The following is a 21,584-nucleotide window of genomic DNA, read 5'->3' on the forward strand; positions in this document are numbered from 1 at the left end:
GCTTAGAGAGGTAAGAAATTTCTAACACCCAGAGAGGACCATTTTGGGGAGAATTTGTCCTTTGTAAGGAATTGCCCTTTAGATTCATCCCTGGCAGAAGGCTAAGCACCAAAGAGATTTTCTTGCTTTGGCTAAGTACCAGATCATTTTCTCAATGATTTCTCATTGAGGAATCAATGAGATTCTATACAGACAGCATGGGATTTAGGGAGGAGTGAGGCCTAGGGTGGCTTAGTGGTAAAGAATTTGCCTGCCAAGCAGCAGATGCAAGAGACGCGGATTCGATCCCTGGGTCGGGAAGATCCCCGGAGAAGGAAATGGCAACCCACTCCAGTGTTTGTGCCTGGTAAATCCCATGGACAGAGGAGCCTGGCAGGCCACAGTCCATGGGGTCGCAAAGAGTGCGACACGACTTAGCCACTTAGCAAGCAGCAGAGGGCTAGGGAGGAAGGGGGAAGTAAAACCCAGAACTGACAGCAGAGGGCGCCCTGGAGCCACGTGGTTATGTACTGAGGTGGTTCCACGAATAAATAGGAATTCAGTCACCATTGCTTTAGAGATCCCATTTATTGTGGCCCTGTGATCCCACTGCCAATCCCTATGGGATTCTTGCTGCTGCCCCAGGACAGTGGTCAGTGCAGAGAAAGGTCAGTCTCAAGCTGCTGTTAGAGCTGCTTCATTGTTCTCTTTATCCAGGGCAGGAAGTGTGAGACCTGGGTGAAGATTCCTGGAGGTTTCCCATTCGCCTTTCCATAGGAGAAAATACCATGGACCACTTTTTTACACACGAGGGGTCCACCGGAGTCACCCTGTGGGCAGAGAGATAAGGGCTGAGCAGGCCTCCTTGCTCTGTCTTCCCTGCCGCCCAGGCTGGGTGGTCTCAGCCAGGGGCTGTGGGGAAGACCCAGGCCCAGGCAGGCCTGGTGACATCCTGGTCCTGGGGCTCCAGCCTGACTCTGCCTGTTCTTAGCAGCTGGACTCAAGTCTACCTTTCTGTGAAATTTTCTCCTGGAAACTGTGGTGATAAGAAAGCTGTGGATGACTGATGCTTCCTGACCAACTCAGGAAAAAAAAGGCAAAACGTTGGATTCAAGGAGCAGGCTGCCAAAGCTCTCAGCTGAGGATGAAGATACGGCCTCTGCCCTACCCATACCTCCCAGGTCTGTGTCCTTAGATGCAGGAAAACTGACCTTGAAGCCGGTCTTCACCTTCCTTGGGTCCCCGACACAAATCTGGGTGGCCCGGCTGTAGTGACTGGGGTAGAGGGATTCGCACACGTGATCCTCCTGCATCGTCAGCTCTGCCTCCTGCAGCGTGGTGGCTGGAGTGCCCGGGGCCACCTGCCCCCAGCCGGCCAGACTGCACACCTGTCCTGGCTTCACCCGGGCCTTGGCCTTGGGCAGACTAAGGGGCTTCACAGCTGACATCTGCTTGGCCTTTCTTTCCAGCTGATGGGAAGAGATGAGAGTCTGGCTCAGCCGGTGGTCCTCTGGCTTGGATGCCATGATGAGACTGCATGGACCCCATCTCTCACCTCCCCCTGAGACTGGTCAGGCGGCCAGGATGGGAAGGAAGAAAGAGGCAGGAGATCCTGGGAGATCTATGATCTGATCCCAGGAGGGCAGGGCCAGTGGGGAGTTTTCCTTGCCTGCAGTAACATGATGTCGTTGGAGAAGTTCTCAGGATTATAGTCTGGGTGGCGGATGGCCCTCTTCACCCCGATGACCTGCTGGGTCCTCTCCTGCTGTTTGATGTTGTGGGCCCCCAGGGTGACGTTGATTGAGCTGCATGGAGAGCAGAGCAGGGGTGTGGGGATCATGGGGTCACCGGAGATACAGCCCAGGAGCTGTGACAGGCAGCTGACTCCAGGACAGGGCAGCAGCTGAGGGGGAATTGAGGTGACAGCCGGTCCTGGGCTGAGTGACTCTGGGCCCTGTGCTTCTCGGGGACATGAGGGCAGGGCTCCCGGGAGCTTTCTCAGCAATATTGTGAAGTGACCCTGAGTCTGGGTTTTGGCTCTCACTGCACACTCTCATCCTTCTCTGATGCTTTATTTGGCCACTGTGGATCGACCCTTCTCACACCTGCCTCTTGTTCTCACCTCCGACCCACTGACCTCAAAACTTTACTTGTCCTGTTTCTCAGCTTTTCATCACCCTAGTCCTGCTTGTAAGATGGCTTATTTGATGAGCTCTTGTGGTCCTGATTTCCAGGATCCTGGCGTGAAGGCAGGGTATCCCTGGGCTCAGCTCCTGGGGAGAGGACGGGTCCCTGTCCAGGCCTCAGGTAGGGTAGGCTGGTTACTGCGCCTCACCTTCCTCTGCAGTGAGCAGCTGTCAGAACTAAGTCCTTTTGTATGAGAATACCGCCACACTTCTTCCAACCCTTCTCATCCAGAGGCTGAACCAAAGCCATGTAGGGGCGGGAGTGGGGCTTGGCCTCATGGCCCCAAGTGATTTTCTCTGAAAGAAAAGGCTGAAAGATGGTGAGATAGGAGAGGCTATGGTTAGAAGGGAGATTCGGGAAGGTTGCAGTCAAGGTGGGTCGAAAGTGCCCAACAGACACTAGGGGAGAGTCCCCCGGGTTCTCACTGCAGTGGGATAAACTTTTCTGAACCCCAAACCTCAGTATTGCTCCCCACGTCCTGATTCACACACACATATGGAGGGCCCCAAGACTGTCTTCCAGAGGGTGGAGCCCAGAAGATCATGGATGGGACCCCCAGCCCTCATTCTCATGGAGTCTCCTAGACCCCTCTGAGCCTCTGCTAATGTCCTGATGGTGCCATTTTCTAATAATCCACCTATGAGTTTATGGAGTTGGATTTTCTAAAATCCTCATGTCCTAGGGCATAATGCATCCCAGGATCTCAGTAAACATCTGTTGACGTGTGAATGGCATCCAATTAGCTTTTGGCTGAGATTTGGTGGGGATAGTACTGGTGGGATTTAAGACCACAGGGATAGGGGAGGACATTGCCAAAGATCGTGGGGCAGAAAAGGAACAGCTTGGGGCCTGGGTAGAGTAATGACACCCAGAGATCTTTGGGTGCTGCCATCTAGCCATTTCTGACCAGTCACAACCTGGGCTCCTCTCCTGGGCAGGAGTGAAGGGTGGGGAAACTGGCAAGTTTCTCTGGTTCTTAAGCTGGGTCCACTGACACCTCCCGCGCTGTGAATGCTTTGTCTGAGGTGTCCTTTCCTGGCTGGAGGGAGGAATTTTACTCATTTGTGTGTTATAGCTTCACATCCTCCACCAAATGCACAACCCACTTTACTAGTGGTGAGAGAGAGACTAAGAGCTACAGAAGCTTTCAGTGAAGGCTTGCTTCCTACCATCCATCCTTGCTGAATGTCTATGCAGCATAGAACTTGTAGTCTCAGTTGGGATGGGACCTGGTTCAGAAATTGGAGCTGAGCAGAAGGGCCAGGACTGCGGAGGTTTAGTGAGATGGGCTATCCTGTCGGGAATGGGGATGGTCACTCACGTGTCCCAGCCCGGGAGGCAGAAGAAAGGCCATAAGGAGTAGGGGTAGCTGCATCCTCCAGAAGATTTGCCCAGGTCAGAGCTGCTGGGGTTTCTTCCTTCCAGACACAAAGCACAGGGGAAGGAAGCAGAGGGGGCTCAGTGCCCCCACAGACCCCCCAGAGCTGCAGAGCTGTGCTTCCCCCAGCCGGGCTGAGCATGCCACGTGTGCCCATGTTCTCTGCTGTGAGATAGGTGAGAACGACACTGTCACCACACTTGCACTCCCACTGCAGAGTCACAGAGCAAGAAGAACAACAAGGAGGTGGAGGCTGTGTTGCAGCCAGGGGAGGAGCTGTGTCCCCTGAGGCCCTCAGTGACTCAATCACGAGGGTCTCCATTTCTCCCCTCTTGGGTCTCCTTTGATTCTGGGGAAAGCATGAAGAATTATGCAGTAGGTGAGGGTCAGGGATACAGCGACATGGCTCCTGTACTTGGGAAGCTCAGGGGCTGGGGGAGACCTAGAGTCTGCGGGCAGAGGACACGTGTGTGAGGACCACGGCGCGGGGCTCTGCTTGGGGCCAAGGGTGAGGCAGAGACCGCACTTGCTCGAGGAGCAGCGAGACCTGGACTCACCCAGTGGCTCAAACAGCAGCCCCATTGCCTATCTTGCCAGTGTTCCAGTCTCACATTTTTGGAGGATTTAGAATCTCTTGTTTAAATATAAGGGTTCTGTAACAAAGAGAGCCTTTCTTATCTGAAAATTTTGAACGAAAGTCCTGGACCTGATATTCATTAAAACAAAACAAACCATCACTGGGTCCTTCAGCAATGAGGGACAGGATTGGGTTGTGCTGAGGTATCCAGCGCCCCTCAAGCTCACCTGGGGGCTGTCCCACCCGAATCAGGGTGTTTGTGAGTCAGGAGGGGCTTCCTCTCCAGCAATGCTGGTGACTGGTGAGTGGGGAAGGGGAAACAGATGCCCGTCATCTAACCCTTACTCCCCACTAAGTATTCTCTGTCCAGAGTCCAGAGAGCCACGTCTCAGATGTCTCTGGCCATCCTAAACATGTGCAGATGACCCAACACTCTCCCCAGGATGAGGACAGAAGAAAGCGGAATGGAAAGGACGGCATGAGGAGCGCTAAACAACCCAACCCCAAGGGAGTTGAAGCAAGAGCATCTTATGAATAAATAGGAAAACAGTGGAAGGAAATGTGCCTCCGCATTACTGACGGTGATCTGGGGGTGGAGGGACTGCACTGCGCTTACTTTTCTTATCCATATGTGCTGTATTTAGTTGTCTTTCTGTGATGAATGGGCAGAGGAGCCTGGAGGGCGACAGTCATAGGGTCACAAAGAATCTGACACGACTGCAGTAACTTCGCACCCTTGCACGCACCATGTTGAGTATGTTCCATTTATGAGGAGTATATTTTGATGAATATGTGTTACTTTCTACCAGAACACATTTTGCAATAGTTGAAGCTCACTCTCCATTCAAATGTTCAGCAAACCACTTCTCTTAAGCCCTCTCTAAGCTGCATGTCTTAAAACTGAGGTTGCTCTTCTGAACCTTGCATCAAAACTTCAGCAATTGAAAAAAAAATGCAGGAAGAAATGTACCCAATAACTATAGGCTATAGATACTCTCTGAAACTTTAGGATACCTTGAAACCAATGATTTTCTTTAGAGTGCGTTTCCTTTGGAGATAAATATATTCATACATAAACACACGTGGGAATGATGAAGGTGGGGAGTGGTTGGCTCAGCCCAAGGTGGAAGAGCTCCCTCACGGTCCCTTGGGGCTGAAGGAGGGTGTGCTCTCAGGACACCAGAGGCTGCACAGCGCCCTGGGCCCAGGACTCCAAGAGGCTGTGACAGGCACTCAAGCTGGGCCTAGGAATACTGAAGTCCTCCTGACACTTTCTCAGGCTTCTGAGCTCTGCCTGCACTGATGCAGGGAAGGAATAGTCATGGGGTGAGCCACACCTTTGTAAACCTCCCCCATATCTGTTAGGGTGGGAAAGTGCCCCCCTCAACCCCAGAGTTTCTCAGGTGGTCCCGTTTCCAAATCTGGATTCTCTTCTGTTGCCCCCTGGACACTGGGATGTGGGGGAGGGGAGTAGGTGTGGATAAGGCGGAGGGTATATAGATAACACATGTGGGTGGGAATCAACTGGGACCTATACTCCTGAGAAGGGGGTCTCCCTTCTCTGATGGAGCTCACGGGCAGCCTGCAGGGAGAGCTGGCAATGGGGACCTGTGACTGGAGGGAGCTGGCTACTGGTACAGTAGAAGTTTTATTCCAGAGATGGAAGGTGGGGATGAGAGGGGTGGTGTATGTGCTGGAGGGGGAAGCTGGTGACAGAAATGTGAACAGATGTTCCCCTGGCAGAGTAGGTGCCTAACAAGTATGTGAATAAAGGAGGAATCAGTGATTTCTGCTCAAAAGATAAAACTTTATTAAGTTCCAGGCAGCCCTTCTCCACCCACTTTGCCCAACACCTCTACCCCGGGGAAGATGGACAGAGCAATCCTGGGGGACCTCAGTCTGGTCCCTGCAGTTTGTACATTTTCATTGTTTCTTTGATCCATTGCCGAAACCTTGAGATTCTGGTGTAGACATCTGGAGGTGTATCTTCTCCATAGGACACAATGCCCTGGGCCACACCATTACACACGAGGGGGCCCCCGGAGTCACCCTGTGGGCAGAGAGAGCAAGGGCTGGGCTCACCTTCTTCAGGTCTGGTTTCCCTGCCACCCTGGGGTGGGTGGTCTCTGTTAGGGGCCTGGCTGATATCAGGGCCTTGTTGGTCCTGAGGTTTCAGACTGGCCCTGACAATCCCCCTCCTCCTGCAGGAAGCGTCCACCCATATGTGACTGTGGGGCAGTGTTCACCCCCCAGGGACACAGGGCAGCGACCAGATAGGAGGACAGGCCGGGGACACAGGGACAGGGCTCATTCCCACTGCTCCCCGTCCCCACAGCTTGGCTGTGCCCAGGGCTTTGCATGCATAAAGGTGTGTCACTCACCTCCATAGCATTACTCCTCATCCTTGGGTTCCCCACACACATCTGGGTGCTGGTGTTGTAATCTTCATAGCGAGATTTGCATTCCTCATCCCTTTGGACTTCAAGCTCTACCTCTTGCAGTTTGTTTGCGGTGGAGCCATTCACACGAAGGAGTCCCCAGCCGGCCACACTGCACAGCATCCCTGGGTTCACCGTATCTGAGCTGCTGGGCAGGCCGATGGTGCTCACAGCAGCGGTCATTTTGGCCTTTCTCTCCAGCTGAAGGCAGAGGAAAGGCATTCTCACCTACTGATGGCCCACAGAAACTGCAAGACATTTGTGGAGTTGCCTTCCAGCAGCCCTGGGACCATGGAAGGGGACGTACAGGAGGAGCGTCAGGAATGAGTCATGGGGGATGCAGAACCCTGGGAGGAAAGTGTCCCAGAACCAGTGCAGCCGCGTGTCCCACCTGCAGTAACATGAGGTCGTTGGCACAGGTCTCACTATTATAGCCTGGGTGGCGGATGGCACGTCTTGACAGGATGATCTGCTGGGTCCTCTCCTTCTCCTTGATGTTGTGGGCCCCCAGTGTGACCTTCATTTGTCTGCACACATAGCAGAAGGGAGGGGGAGTCACAGGAGATACGGACCAGGAGCCTGAAGGACAGAGCACTGCCGGGAACAGGGCAGGACTGGGAAGCGAATTCTAGACGATGGGCCCTGGGTCTGGGCTTCTCTGTGCTGCCTGCCTCTGGCAGCCTGGGCAGGGTGGTAGTTCCTGGAGTCCACGGAGGGTGTTCAATCCTGCACAGGCTTGGCTGTCTCTAAGGAAAACGTGAATTTCTCACATTTGCACTCTGGACTCCAGGGTACAACCTTGGCTTCCTTCCGTCTCAGGTTTGATCAGTCCCTTCTCTCCATGCATCACTGGCATTGACCTGTCCATTTCTCCCCAAGGCTCACCTGTCCTCCGAAGAACTTCCTGTGTTGCTGGTAGCCAGGATTGGCAGGCCCTGAGAAGAGGGTTCCCTGGGAGGGCTCAGCAGAGGGATGGGGGCCTGGGCACTGCTCCTCACCTTCCCCAGCAGTGAGCTGCTGTCAGCACGAAGTCCTCACGCACGAGGAAACCCCCACATTTGCCAGATTTCCCTGAAGTCTTGAACCGAAGAAACGCCATGTAGGGACGGGAGTGAGGCTTGGCCTCTTGGCCCCCGATGATTTTCTCTGAAAGAAAGATTCCAGCCTGCCCGCTGTGCTCATGGAGCCAAGGCTAGAGAGGGGAGATGTTGGTCTTTGAGGGAATTTGACCTGAATTCAGAAATTTCCTTACATGGACCAGGCCCAGGCTGTGCATGAGTGTAGCATCTGAGCAGGTCTGTCCATGTGGGGTGGGTCTGGGCCTCTGAGGGTGGGACCATCACTCACCTGCCTCCCCAGTGGGGAACAGAGGAAGGGCCGCCAGGAGCAGGAACAGGACCATCTCTCCAGGAAGGCTGATCAGATTCTGAATAGCTGCTGCTTCTGTCTGGTCTTTTAACCCTAAGTGTCTGCTCTGGTGTGGTTTTTACCACTTGAGACTTTTCTGAAAGCCTCACACCTCTGTCTGATCAGGTCTTGGGGTCTGAGTGGAGTACGTGCTTAGTGGTCACCACAGAGGCACCCATAAGCTCTTGGCTTGGTGCCATTACTCAGCAGAAAACAAGAAAATTGCTACAGATAGGAGTAGTGAGAGGTTGTATGGGCAAATACCAGATCTTTGAGCCCCAGCATCCTGGGGCTCATGATGAGAGATTCAAGAATGTCTTCATTTCTGTAGTTCTCTTTAGATCACTGGGGTCATTATTTATTTATTTAACAATTTTGTTTCATTTTTAAGTGGAGGGAAATTACTTTACAATATTGTGATGGTTTCTGCCATACATCATAATGAATCAGCTGTAGGTATAAATGTCCCCTCCCCCTTAAACTGCCTTCCCACCTCCCTCTCCATCCCACCTCCATAGGTTGTCATAGCACACTGGCTTTGGGTTGCCTGCATCGTGCAGCGAATTCCCACTGGCTATCTATCTCATCTTTACATAAGGTGACGTATATGTTTCAACACTGCACCCTCAAGTCATCCCGCATTCTCCCTCCCTCACTGTGACCATAAGTCTGCTCTTTATGTCTGTATCTCCTTTGCTGCCCTGCAAATAGGATCCTCAGCACCATCTTTCTATTACATAGAAAGAGTCCATACATATGCATTAATATACTATATTTGTCTGTCTCTTTCTGACTTACTTCACTCCGTACAATAGGTTCTAGGTTCATCCACCTCATTTGAATGGATTCAAATGCATTCCTTTTTACAGCTGCATAACATTCCATTGTGTATATGTACCACAATTTCTTTATCCATTTATCTGTTGATGGACATCTAGGTTGCTTCCAAGTCCCATCAATTGCAAGTAGTGCTGCACTGAACACTGGGGTATATATGCCTTTTTCAATTATGGTTTTCTTAGGGTATACGCCCAGTACTGAGGTGCTGTCTCATATGATAATTTTGTTCCTAGTTCTTTAAGGAGTCTGCATACTGTTCTCCATAGTGACTGTATCAATTTGCATTCCTACCCACAGTTCAGGAGGGTTCTCTCTTCTCCACAGCCTCTCCAGCATTTATTGTTTGTGGACTTTTTGATGATGGCCATTCTGACTGGGATGAGATGGTACCTCATTGCAGTTTTGATTTGCATTTCTCTAATAATGAGCAGTGCTGAGCATCTTTTCATGTGTTTAATAGCCATCTGTATGTCTTCTTTGGGGAAACGTCTGTTTAGTTCTTCTACCCTCTTTTTGATTGGATTGTTTATTTTTCTGATATTGAGCTGCATGAGCTGCTTGTATATATTGAAGATTAATCCTCTGTCAGTTGTTTCATTTGCTATTATTTTCTTCCATTCTGAGGGCTATCTTTTCACCTTGCCTGTAGTTTCCTTCATTGTGCAGAAGAATTTACACCAAGGTCATTGTAGATTGAGGTCCCTTTGTGCGTGAGACTGTGGGAAGCATTGGAAATAAGATTTCTTGCTTATGGCTAAGGAGACAAAATCACCACAATCAGACAAGGATGGTGAGATTCATGGTGTGGGATGGACAGAATGGTGTGAGAGTGATGCTGAAGAGGGCTTATTCCCATTACTAAAGAACTGAGTAGTTTAAAAAGAACAGCAATGTTACTTTTACCCAGGAATCTGCATTTGGTCAGGGTGCAGTGTGGATAGCACCCCTCTGTTCCCTTGGTATCAGGGAGGCTTGAAGCCTGGAGGCTGAATCTCTTGAAGGCTCGCTCACGTATGCTGAGTGGATCGTGCTGGCTGCTCACTGGGCATGCTGGCTTCTCGCCATGAAGGTCCCTCAAGCAGTCTTCATTTGCAGGATTGTTAGTCTCCCTCACAATATGGGGTTGCTTTGCCCCCAGATGAGCATCTGCTAAGAAATGAGCCAGACACAAGCTGGGTTCTTTTCATTACCTATACTTTGATGTCATAAGGCATCTCTTCTACCATATTCCACTCCTTGAAGCAATCAAGAGCTCCTACCAGTTAAAAACAGAAGGGCCCTAAACCTCACCCAATCCCAAAGAAAGGCAATGCCAAAGAATGCTCAAACTACCGCACAATTGCACTCATCTCACACGCTAGTAAAGTAATGCTCAAAATTTTCCAAGCCAGGCTTCAGCAATACATGAACCGTGAAATTCCTGATGTTCAAGCTGGTTTTAGAAAAGGCAGAGGAACCAGAGATCAAATTGCCAACATCCGCTGGATCATGAAAAAAATAACAGAGTTCCAGAAAAACATCTATTTCTGCTTTATTGACTGTGAGGATCACAAGAAACTGTGGAAAATTCTGAAAGAGATGGGAATACCAGAGCACCTGACCTGCCTCTTGAGAAATCTATATGCAGGTCACGAAGCAACAGTTAGAACTGGACATGGAACAACAGACTAGTTCCAAATAGGAAAAGGAGTACGTCAAAGCTGTATATTGTCACCCTGCTTATTTAACTTCTATGCAGAGTACCTCATGAGAAATGCTGGACTGGAAGAAGCACAAGCTGGAATCAAGATTGCCAGGAGAAATATCAATAACCTCAGATATGCAGATGACACCACCCTTAAGGCAGAAAGTGAAGAGGAACTAAAAAGCCTCTTGATGAAAGTGAAAGAGGAGAGTGAAAAAGTTGGCTTAAACTCAACATTCAGAAAATGAAGATCATGGCATCTGGTCCCATCACTTCATGGGAAATAGATGGGAAACAGTGGAAACAGTGTCAGACTTTATTTTTGGGGGGCTCCAAAATCACTGCAGATGGTGACTGCAGCCATGAAATTAAGAGACGCTTACTCCTTGGAAGAAAAGTTATGACCAACCTAGATAGTGTATTCAAAAGCAGAGACATTACTTTGCCAACTAAGGTCCGTCTAGTCAAGGCTGTGGTTTTTCCTGTGGTCATGTATGGATGTGAGAGTTGGACTGTGAAGAAGGCTGAGCACCGAAGAATTGATGCTTTTGAACTGTGGCATTGGAGAAGACTCTTGAGAGTCCCTTGGACTGCAAGGAGATCCAACCAGTCCATTCTGAAGGAGATCAGCCCTAGGATTTCTTTGGAAGGAATGATGCTAAAGCTGAAGCTCCAGTACTTTGGCCACCTCACATGAAGAGTTGACTCACTGGGAGAGACTCTGATGCTGGGAGGGATTGGGGGCAGGAGGAGAAGGGGACGACCGAGGATGAGATGGCTGGATGGCATCACTGACTCGATGGACGTGAGTCTGAGTGAACTCCGGGAGTTGGTGATGGACAGAGAGGCCTGGCATGCTGCGATTTTTGGGGTCACAAAGAGTCAGACATGACTGCGCGACTGAACTGAGCTGAAGACCTTACCCCCATCAGGAATGTTGCAGTCAGGGAAGAAGAGCCTGTGGGAAGGGAATCCCACATGAAGGGAGAAAGGATGCCAGGGAGGCAGAGCAGAATTCCCCCACCGCTACCCTGAGAATGGCTTTCTGATGTTCCTGTACCATTTGCAAACCAAATCATCCTGGTCATGTCTTCATAATGGAAAAGGCAAAGAGAGTCATGGAGTTGAAAATATTGTAGGTCCTAAACATCTTGATTCACACCCCCTGCCCCCCCTCAAAAGCAACAACATGTTAAAGAAACAAAGCCCACTGCCAACAGGGATTCTGGCAGGAGAGCCCCAGCAAACCAGGGTAGGGTGTCCATGCCAAGCCTGTGCAGGGTGAGAATGTGCTCTTGCCAGGCCTCTCTCCTGAGTGGACACACCTCTCACCCTACTCTGCAGTGGGCAGCCTGGATCAGGTAACCAGAATACATGTATGGTGCAGAGTGAATGCCCCAGTGAGGTGAAGAGGGTGTTCACACAAGGGACGGGCTACAAGTTGGTTTCTGATCAAGGGGAATTTATAGGCCTTTATGGGTTTGGGGGCAGTCTGGTAGGATATGTCAGAGCAGGACAAATATGGTGAAATGGCTGTTGGTACCAAGGAGCTGGCTGGTGTGGATCACCAGAGCCTAGGTGGGGGCAGCAGGGTCTTGCACTTGTGGAAGAGGGGTGAGAGATATGTTATATGAATCTCTTTGTAGACTAATCAGATAAGTCAACATATTAAAGGTGATGAGCCAGATTTCTCTGTGTCTGAGGATTAGATGATGACATCGATGTTAATTTCCTGGGTTTGATGGTTTGAATGTGGTTCCGTAAGAGTGTCCTTGTTTTAGGAATTACACTCTAAAAGTATTTGAAAAGCAATGAAGCACCATGCCTGTAACTTTACTTGCAAATGGTTCTGGAAAACAAAAGGTTTTGTATCGCAATTGTAGCTTTTCTATAAGCTTGAGAGTGGTTCAGAGCTGAAATCTGTACAGAGACTACCCTGGTGGTCCAATGCATAAGAATCGACCTGCCAGTCTCCCTGGTCCAGGAAGAGTCTGCATGCTGCAGAGCCGCCTAAGCTGCGCACCCTGTGCTCTGCAGGGAGAAGCCACCTCAGTGGGAAGGCCACGCACCAGCTAGAGTAGCGCCCCCTCTCGGCAAGTCGCGGGAGCCCATACGCAGAGACAGAACCCATCACAACCAAAAATCAAAAAATCGAAAAACTGGAAACGTGTACCTTTCGCCTACACAAATGATAACCAGCTTGGAGACCACTGAAAAGAAACTCCGTACAGTAGCAACAGAGGAAGACACGACGCTTAGGAAAAATTTAACCAGAATTGTAAAAAACATGTTTGTGCAAGATGTTAAAGCACTTCTGAAAAACAAAACAAAAGTTAAAGTACTTCTGAAAAAAACAGAAACATCAAGGTGTTCTTAGTTCTTGGACTGGATGAATCTACACCAAAAAAGGTACTGATTCTCCCAAAGATAATACATAAGCATGATATAAAATAACATAATGTGGGGTTTAAAAAAATCAGTCCATTTTTTTTCTCTTGATGTTATACAAGTCCTAGACAATCTGTGAAATTTCTGAGAAAAATCAGTATGAAGGAATCACGAGGGAAATTATGCCACAAAGAAAAAGGAACAGTATGGGAGACAGCCTATTGGAGTTTAAAAACTACTAAAGTTCTTTCTGGAAGACAGTGTGGAGCTGAGCAATGAACAGAGAGACTAGTGAAACAGAACGGAAGAACGCAGAAACGTGCACAAGTATGTACGGAAAGGTAGTTTCTAATAAGGTAGCATTTCGAATCATGAGGGGAAAAATGGACTTTTAACAAAGATTTTTGAACAAGTCATTTGTTAAGAGATTAAGTTAGAGAAACACTTCATAGAAACCACCAGAATAAAGTTTGAATAGATATTTGTATATTCAAATGTACAGCATAAAACCAAACATGCACTGGAAATAAGCCCAAGGAAATTCCTTTATAGATTGAGAGTGGGGAAAGCCTTTCTTGTAATGACTGGAAACCCAGAAACATTCTAAGAAAGGCTAATGAATAAATTATGATTTGAAAAAATAATTTTTGGTGTTTCTATATCAAAAATGAGTACAAGCATATTTGATTTACAGGCAGCAAACTTGTGAAAAACATATGTCACACTTAAGTTAATCTATCTATTATAATGTACAGAGATCTGTAATCCAGAAGAAATTGACCAAAAACCTGATAGAATGGGCAAAAAATCTGAAAGTTCACAGTAAATCATATATAAAAACTAATGAAGAGTCTCAACTTCACTGTTGCTAAGCTAAATAGAAATAAGGAAAAAAGAAAACAATTATTCTACTCTATGTTATCTCACAGATGGCCAAAATTTCTATAGTTAAACAGCATATACCATGGATAATTTTTTTTTTAAATTGGGGTTACAGGATACATCTTTTTTGTTTCACCATAAGTTTATCTTCTATCCATGTCTTTATATTCAAGATGGTTCTCCTGTAAATCACACAAAATTGGATCTTGCATTTTTTATCTAGACTGACAGTCTCTGCTATTTGGAGTATTTAATCTACTAAAATTTAATACCACTGCTGCTAAGATGAGATTGAAGAACATTGCATTATTATTTGATTTCTATTAATGTGATTTACTTGCATTAATAATTAATTAAAAATTATAATCGTTATCTAGAAAACTGATAATAAAAACAAGAGAAGCAAAAGGCAAAGGATAAAATGAAAGATATACTCATCTAAATGAAGAGTTCCAAAGAATAGAAAGGAGGGGAAAAAAAGAAAGCCTTTTATAATGCACAATGCAAAAAAATAGAGGAAACAATAGAATGGGAAAGACTAGAGATCTTTTCAAGAAAATTAGAAATACCAAGGGAACATTTCAGGCAAAGATGAACACAATAAAGGGCAGAAATGGTATCAACCTAACAGAAGCAGAAGATATTAAGAAGAGGTGGTAAGAAAACACAGAAGAACTATACAAAAAAGATCTTCATGACCCAGATAACCATGATGGTGTGATCAATCACCCAGAGCCAGATATCCTGGAGTGTGAAGTCAAGTGGGCCTCACTACAAACAAAGCATGTAGGGGCGGGAGTGGGGCTTGGCTTCACGGCCCCCGATGATCTCCCCTGAAGGAAAAGGGCTGTTCTGCTTGTGTGCCCCCACTGAGTGTACCTTGTTGGCATCTTCTTCATGCTCAGAATTGCTGGGCATTGGGGAGTCCAGCAAGGCCTGGAGTTGGTGGGGCGGGAGGAGGCTGGGAAGCGGCTCAACTTCCTCGTCTAGAACAGAGCAGCTGTCTGGGTCTGCAGATAAGTCTCCCACACATAATTAGAGGTGAGCATAGAATATGCCTGCAATGCAGGAGACTCAGGTTCGATATCTGGGCTGGGAAGATCCCTGCAGAAGACAATGGCAACCCACTCCAGTATTCTTGCCTGGAGAATTCCATGGACAGAGGAGACTGGTGGGCTACAGTCCTTGGGGTCGCAAAGAGTCAGGACTGAGCAACCAACACTTTCACTTTTCATTCCTGTCCTGGGGATAGCAAAGCCCTAGAGGCTTCTGAAAATTCCTCCCCCACCTGTGCTTCATTCCAGGTGAATTTCTAAGGGCCCCATTACCCTATTTTATTCAGGATAGCCCTGTTTTCCAGGGCATAGGAATTCAGAGTAGGGACCTAGATGTCGCCATAGCCTCTTTCCCAGGGCCTGACTGGTAGTAAGTGCCTGGTGAGTGTTTGTTGGCTGCATGAAGGAGTCACCATGCCCCCTCCTGCACCCTCCCTGCTCACAGTGGGCCTCTGGATGGGGGCTGTTGGTATGGCCAGTGCTGGTGTGCTTCTGGGAAGCAGAGCAGTTCAGGTCTACCAAACACTGGCTTCATCCTTGAAAGAGAGGAGCCCCTGATGGCCTGGGAAGGGAAGTCGAGTTGGGTAAAGGGCCTTGGGTCTAGGGGTTGAGCAAACACAGAGGCACCAACTCTAGGGTCTGCCAAGCAGATGCTGAGGTAACTAGAAGCAGAGGCCAGACCCACTCTGCCCTCTTCAGGGGCAATTTAGTATTTTCTTTTCTCCAGGTTGCGACCATCTGCCATCACTTCTGGGAAAGTTCTACTTTCCAGAGGGCAAAGGGAGGGCTGGAGGAGGGGCTGGTACCCACTGGCTCCTCTTGAGAGCAGGCTTTGCTCTCTCCTGCTGGCGGTTTATCCAGCATCATACTCCCTGGTATGAGGTGGGATGGGAGCTGGTATTCTGAATGTTCCTTCCTGGTGGATAGCTGGATCAGGGACATGCAGAATGGGCGGGACCTCTGTGCCACCTGGAGGGTGGGGTTGGGCCCCTGGGATGGGGATGGTCACTCACCTGCCTTTGCCCTGGGGGTCAGGAGAAAGGCCACCAGGAGCAGGAGTGGCTGCATCTTCCGAGAAAGACTGCCCAGGATGGAGATGCTGGTGCTTCCTCCTGGCTCTCTTGCAGATCCCCCAGCCTCCTGGAGAGAAATGCAGTGTCCGTGGACTCAGTGATCTCGTGTTCCCCTCCGGTTTTGCGATGCTTCATCCTAAAGGCTTTCTATGAAAGCTTGCCCCGCCCCCACTGCATCTGCCTGATGACGTTCTCTGGGTGGTTGTGTGAGAATCATCCAGTGACCACACCAGTACCCACAGATGATGACTCAGAGCAGAGCACTTGTTCCAGCCCAGAGCAGGAACCCAAGAGGACAAGGTGGGGACTGTAGGACATGGTATCGACCAATAGAGGTAGTAGAGCCCAGAAACCAGAGTCCCCAGTGGTAGAACCATCAGGGCCTCATTTCCATGATGCTGAGTCCACAGGATAATTTCTTGAGCAGATGTGGGTTTAAGCTCTTCTCTATGTTATTATGACCAAACACACTGGAGATGCATCTCCGTCCCTTAGAGAGCTGACCATCTGCTGGAGGAGAAAGAGACATCCATGACCTGAGTGCAGCATGGGAAGGGCTGTGGTCCAGGGATGCACAGAGCTCGCCTGTCCCCTACAAAGTCCATAAGCCATCCACTCATCCTCTTAACTTCCTTTCTAACACATGTACACCCGTGGCTGATTCATGTCAATGTACTGAAAACCACTACAATGTTGTAATTAGCCTCCAATTAAAATAAATAAATTAAAAAAACAAAGAACCTCACCATTTAAAAAACTTACAAATACTCAGAGTGATAAGGTCCATTTCTCTTGTCCATGTTTTGCAAACAAACGTAGTGCACTTGACATTTATTGGTCTAATTTAATGAATCACTATGACTCTAGAAACAGAATCTACAGATTGAGGTAAGCCTAGGTCATTCTTCCTTTGAGTAGGCTGGGGCAGGTTCCACCTAAACCACCTGAACTAAGACTGGGAAAGGGCTGGTTCTCCAAAGGACGTTTAGATGACTAAGTGGCCCATGCCATGTGAAGTGGGAGAGCATGCTGGGTGAGCGAAGACCAATAATTGTCCTTTGAGTATTGTCTGTGCTGTGTCCAGAGGGCCGCACTTCAGACTCAGCAGGCCAGGTGCATTAGAGGCTCACACTGGCTGAACAAACTCTGCTGAAGACCTTGCTGTATGGAAATAAAAGACAGTTCTTTCTAGATAGTCCAAACCCAGCCCTGTTCAAGAACAACAATGTCTGAGTGGTTAGAGTCTGGGGATTTAAGTGTCTATCTTGACGTATTCTTGACGTACTTTACAGCTTTCTGAGGAGTATTATGCATCAAAAGATGGAATTCCAGGGTGAATATCCTCCTTATCAGACCAAATACATTTATCGAACGTTTACTGTTTTTGAACTTAGTTTGCCCACCAGTAGAAATATTTAAAATAAAATTAGCTTTGTTATTTGTGTGTAGTATATGTTCATTAAGAAAATTTGGAAAGTAGAAAGGAAAAATATTACTCATTTGCTTATGTCTCACAGACAGATTATTATCATAGGCAGTGCATTTAAAATACTTGGGATGATAGTAGGAAGTATTAGGAAGTGTTCCCCTTTCTTTAATTTTTTGGAACAAGTCTGGGTAAGACTAGTGTTAATTCTTCTTTAAATGTTTTATAGAATTCACCAGGGTAGCCTAGGGTTTTCTTTGTTAGAAGGTTTCTGATTTTTGATTCAATCTCTTTATTGTCATAAGTCTGATTAGATTTCCTATTTATTTTTGAATCAGCTTTGGTTATTTCTATATTTCCAGGGAACTGTTCATTTCATCTTGATTTTATCTAATTTGTTGGTGTGCAAACATTGATAGTATTCTCTAACAATTCTTTTCATTTCTCTGAGGTTGGTAGTAGTGTCCCCTTTTCTTAATTTCTGATTTCAGTAATGTGAATCTTCTCTCTCTTTTTTATTGTTGGTCTAGCTAAAAGTGTATCAGTTCTATTGATCTTTTCAAAGAACCAGCTTTTGGTTTGTTGATTCTTTTTATTTTGATTGTTTGCTTCTAATCTTTAGTATTTCCTTATATTTGCTGGCTTGAGTGGTTTGATCTGTTTTTAGTTTATTAGGCTTACAGTTGTGCTGCTGGTTAGGAATGTTTCTTCTTGTTCCTCACGTATAGTTATGTGTTTTCCTCTGAACATGACTTTCACAGCATCCTATACGTTAGGTAAGTTGCACTTTCATTTTCACTTGTCTCACAGTACTTTCTAACTTGTCTTATAATTTCTTCTTAGGCCCACTGGTTACTTAAGAGTGTGTTGTTTAATTTCCATATATTTCTCTGTTTGTGAATTTTCCAGTTTTCCTTTTGTTATTCATATCTAGCTTCCTTCCACTGTGGTTAAAAAAGATAATTTGTATTCAGTTCAGTTCAGTCGCTCAGTCGTGTCCAACTCTTTGCGAGCCCATGAATTGCAGCCTCCCTGTCCATCACCACCTCCCAGAGTTCACCTAAACTCACGTCCATCGACAGTGATGCCATCCAGCCATCTCATCCTCGGTTGTCCCCTTCTCCTGCCCCCAATCCCTCCCAGCAACAGTCTTTTCCAATGAGTCAACTCTTCGCATGAGGTGGCCAAAGTACTGGAGCTTCAGCTTCAGCATCATTCCCTCCAAAGAAATCCCAGGGCTGATCTCCTTCAAAATGGACTGGTTGAATCTCCTTGCAGTCCAAGGGACTCTCAAGAGTCTTCTCCAACACCACAGTTCAATAGCATCAATTCTTCAGCACTCAGCCTTCTTCACAGTCCAACTCTCACATCTGTACATGACCACTGGAAAAACCATAGCCTTGACTAGACAGACCTTAGTTGGCAAAGTAATGTCTCTGCTTTTGAATATGCTGTCTAGGTTGGTCATAACTTTCCTTCCAAGGAGTAAGCGTCTTTTAATTTCATGGCTGCAGTCACCATCTGCACTGATTTTGGAGCCCCCCCAAATGAAGTCTGACACTGTTTCCACTGTTTCCCCATCTATTTCCCATGAAGTGATGGGACTGGATGCCATGATCTTCGTTTTCTGAATGTTGAGCTTTAAGCCAACTTTTTCACTCTCCTCTTTCACTTCCATCAAGAGGCTTTTTAGTTCCTCTTCACTTTCTGCCTTAAGGGTGGTGTCATCTGCATATCTGAGGTTATTGATATTTCTCCTGGCAATCTTGATTCCAGCTTGTGCTTCTTCCAGCCCAGCATTTCTAATGATGTACTCTGCATAGAAGTTACATAATGAGGCTGACAATATATAGCCTTGACATACTCCTTTTCTTATTTGGAACCAGTCTGTTGTTCCATGTCCAGTTCGAACTGTTGCTTCCTGACCTGCATATAGATTTCTCAAGAGGCAGGTCAGGTGGTCTGGTATTCCCATCTCTTTCAGAATTTTCCACAGTTTATTGTGATCCACACAGTCAAAGGCTTTGGCATAGTTAATAAAGCAGAAATAGATGTTTTTCTGGAACTCTCTTGCTTTTTCGATGATCCAGCCAATATTGGCAATTGGATCTCTGGTTCCTCTGCCTTTTCTAAAATCAGCTTGAATATCTGGAAGTTCACGGCTCATGTATTGCTGAAGTATTATTTCAGTCTTTTAAAATGTATTGAGAAATGTTTTATGGCCTAACCTATGGTCTATCCTAGGGAATTCTTCATATGCCCTTGAGGAGTATGTGTAATCTAATTGGTTTATAGAGGTACTATTTACTACTGAAAGTAAGGTCTCCAACTATTTTTATAAAACTATTTCTCTCCTCAATTCTCTCAATGTTGCTTCATGTATTTTAGAGTTCTGCTGTTTGGTGTGTTATGTGTTCTTAATTGATCTCTTATCAATATATAATGTCCTTTGTCTCTTTTAACAATTTTTCACTTAAAATCCATTTTATCTAGTATTGGTATAACCATTCCAATTTCCTCTTGATTACTATTTACATAGCATATCTTCTTCCATTGTTTCATTTTCAACCATTTTTATCTTTGGCTCTAAAGGGAGTCTCTTGCAAGCAACATGGAGTTAGATCATATTTTTAAATTCATTCTCTCAATCTGTCTTTTACTTGGTTAGTTTAATCCACTTACAATTGAAGTGATTGCTGATAATGAGGGACTTACCTTTGCCATTTTGCTGTTTGGTTTTTATACATTTTATGTATTTTCTGTTTCTTCAAAATTGCCTTCTATTGCATTTGATCACTTTTCCCCCTAGTGTGCTATTTTGAATCCCTCTTCATTTCCTGTTCTGTATATTTTAAAGTTACTTTCTTAATGCTTACCATGGTTAATGCCCTAAATTTATAACAATATACTTTGAGTACATATCAATGTAGCCTCAGTATTATACATTGACTCTGCTCCTATCTAGCTCCATTGCCTACTTTGTTATTGTCACAAATTACACCTTTATCCATGTGTGTCCTTTGACAGAGCTTATAATTATTGTTTTATGCATTTGTCTTTTAAATCATATGAGAAACAAAAAGAAATTACAAGCCAAAAATACAAATACTACTAGATTTTATAATTATCTATGTGGTTATTCTGACCAGAGATTTTGTTTTCTTCAGTTGTCTTCAAGTTGCCATCTGGTGTCTTTGTGTTTCAGCTTAAAGGATGCTCCTTCGCGTTTCTAGTAGGGCAGGGCTGTGTGCTGGGCTTTGCCCAGTCACTTCAGTTGTGTCTGACTCCGTGACACTGTGGATTGTAGCCCCCAGGCTCCTCTGTCCATGGGAATTTCCAGGCAAGAAATACTGGAGTGGGTTGCCATGCCCTCCTCCAGGGGGTCTTCCCAACGCAGGGATCAAACATTCAAGTCCATGTCTTCCGCATTTCAGGTGAATTTTCTACTGCTGAGCCACCAGGGAAGCCCAGGGCAGGTCTACAGGGCAGTAACAATGATTAGTTCCCCTAGCTTTTGTTTATCTGGGAGCATCTTTATTTCTTCATGTTTGGAGGGCGCTTTCACCAGATATATAATTTGTGGTTCCCAGATCTTTTTCTTTCAGCAATTTACATATCATGCCACTGCCTCTGTGGTTGCTGATGAGAAATTGGGCATTAGTCTCATTGAAAAATCACTTGTCCATAAGTCATCATTTCTGTCTTGCTGCTTTCTAGATTTTGTCTTTGGCTCTTGACAGTTTGGTTGTAGTGTGTCTCAGTGTGGATCTCTTTGAGTCTATTTGGGAGTTTGCTGGGCTTCTTTTTTGTTTACATTCCTATATTTCATCAAATTTGGGATCTTTTTAGCCATTATTTCTTCTAGTATTTTTTTCTGACCCTTCTTTCTTCTCCTTTTGTGACTCCCTGAATGCATATGTTAGTACATTTGATAATATCTCATAGGTCCCTTAAATTCTGTTCATTTTTCTTCATTCTTTTTTCCTTTCCACTCTTCAGACTGAGTAATTTTATTTTCCCTCCATGTTCACTGATTCTTTCCTCTGCCTAGTCATATCTACTGTTGAAATTCTCTATTGAAATTTTGTTCTCTTATTGTTCTTTTCAGTTCCAAATTTTTAATTTGTATCTCTTTATAGACAGGTTTTGAACTGTGGTGCTGGAGAAGACCCTTGAGAGTCCCTTGAACTGCAAGGAGATCCAACCAATCCATTCTGAAGGAGATCAGCCCTGGGATTTCTTTGGAAGGAATGATGCTAAAGCTGAAACT

At 46.4% G+C, this 21,584-nt stretch overlaps 2 protein-coding genes across 5 annotated transcripts; both read right to left on the reverse strand.

Moving 5' to 3' along the window:
- Positions 1-548: 548 nt before the first annotated feature.
- Positions 549-3,754, reverse strand: LOC138423839 (granzyme H-like). Of its 2 annotated transcripts, XM_069560220.1 has the most exons (5): positions 3,488-3,754; positions 2,315-2,475; positions 1,649-1,784; positions 1,191-1,448; positions 549-809 (listed from the first exon to the last, which is right to left on the reverse strand). In XM_069560220.1, exons 1-5 carry the CDS (start codon positions 3,539-3,541, stop codon positions 666-668), a joined length of 753 nt encoding a protein of 250 aa, XP_069416321.1. In that variant the 5' UTR covers positions 3,542-3,754; the 3' UTR covers positions 549-665. The 2 variants fall into 2 exon arrangements, with proteins under 2 accessions (XP_069416321.1, XP_069416322.1); XM_069560221.1 differs by lacking the exon at positions 1,191-1,448 and having other exon boundaries at positions 3,488-3,574.
- A 2,153-nt stretch (positions 3,755-5,907) lies between these two features.
- Positions 5,908-16,096, reverse strand: LOC138423117 (mast cell protease 3-like). 3 transcript variants are annotated; one of them, XM_069558682.1, is made up of 5 exons: positions 15,829-16,096; positions 7,558-7,705; positions 6,951-7,086; positions 6,503-6,760; positions 5,908-6,171 (listed from the first exon to the last, which is right to left on the reverse strand). In XM_069558682.1, exons 1-5 carry the CDS (start codon positions 15,881-15,883, stop codon positions 6,016-6,018), a joined length of 753 nt encoding a protein of 250 aa, XP_069414783.1. In that variant the 5' UTR covers positions 15,884-16,096; the 3' UTR covers positions 5,908-6,015. The 3 variants fall into 3 exon arrangements, with proteins under 3 accessions (XP_069414783.1, XP_069414784.1, XP_069414785.1); XM_069558683.1 differs by lacking the exon at positions 15,829-16,096 and adding an exon at positions 7,907-9,731; XM_069558684.1 differs by lacking the exon at positions 15,829-16,096 and adding an exon at positions 7,907-9,522 and having other exon boundaries at positions 7,558-7,751.
- Between the last annotated feature and the right edge of the window lie 5,488 nt (positions 16,097-21,584).

The sequence above is a fragment of the Ovis canadensis genome, chromosome 18 (assembly GCF_042477335.2).
Source record: "Ovis canadensis isolate MfBH-ARS-UI-01 breed Bighorn chromosome 18, ARS-UI_OviCan_v2, whole genome shotgun sequence".
Lineage (NCBI taxonomy): Eukaryota > Metazoa > Chordata > Mammalia > Artiodactyla > Bovidae > Ovis > Ovis canadensis.

Excerpts from the sequence above, each read along its gene's own strand:
- LOC138423117 (XM_069558682.1), bottom strand. The coding sequence starts at position 15,883 with ATGCAGCCACTCCTGCTCCTGGTGGCCTTTCTCCTGACCCCCAGGGCA. Across the intron at positions 7,706-15,828 it reads GACCCCCAGGGCAAAGGCAG|AGAAAATCATCGGGGGCCAA; the intron begins GTGAGTGACCAT and ends TCTTTCTTTCAG. Across the intron at positions 7,087-7,557 it reads GCAGCTCACTGCTGGGGAAG|ACAAATGAAGGTCACACTGG; the intron begins GTGAGGAGCAGT and ends CTATGTGTGCAG.
- LOC138423839 (XM_069560220.1), bottom strand. The coding sequence starts at position 3,541 with ATGCAGCTACCCCTACTCCTTATGGCCTTTCTTCTGCCTCCCGGGCTG. Across the intron at positions 1,785-2,314 it reads GCTGCTCACTGCAGAGGAAG|CTCAATCAACGTCACCCTGG; the intron begins GTGAGGCGCAGT and ends CTCTCCATGCAG. Across the intron at positions 1,449-1,648 it reads ACGACATCATGTTACTGCAG|CTGGAAAGAAAGGCCAAGCA; the intron begins GCAAGGAAAACT and ends TCTTCCCATCAG.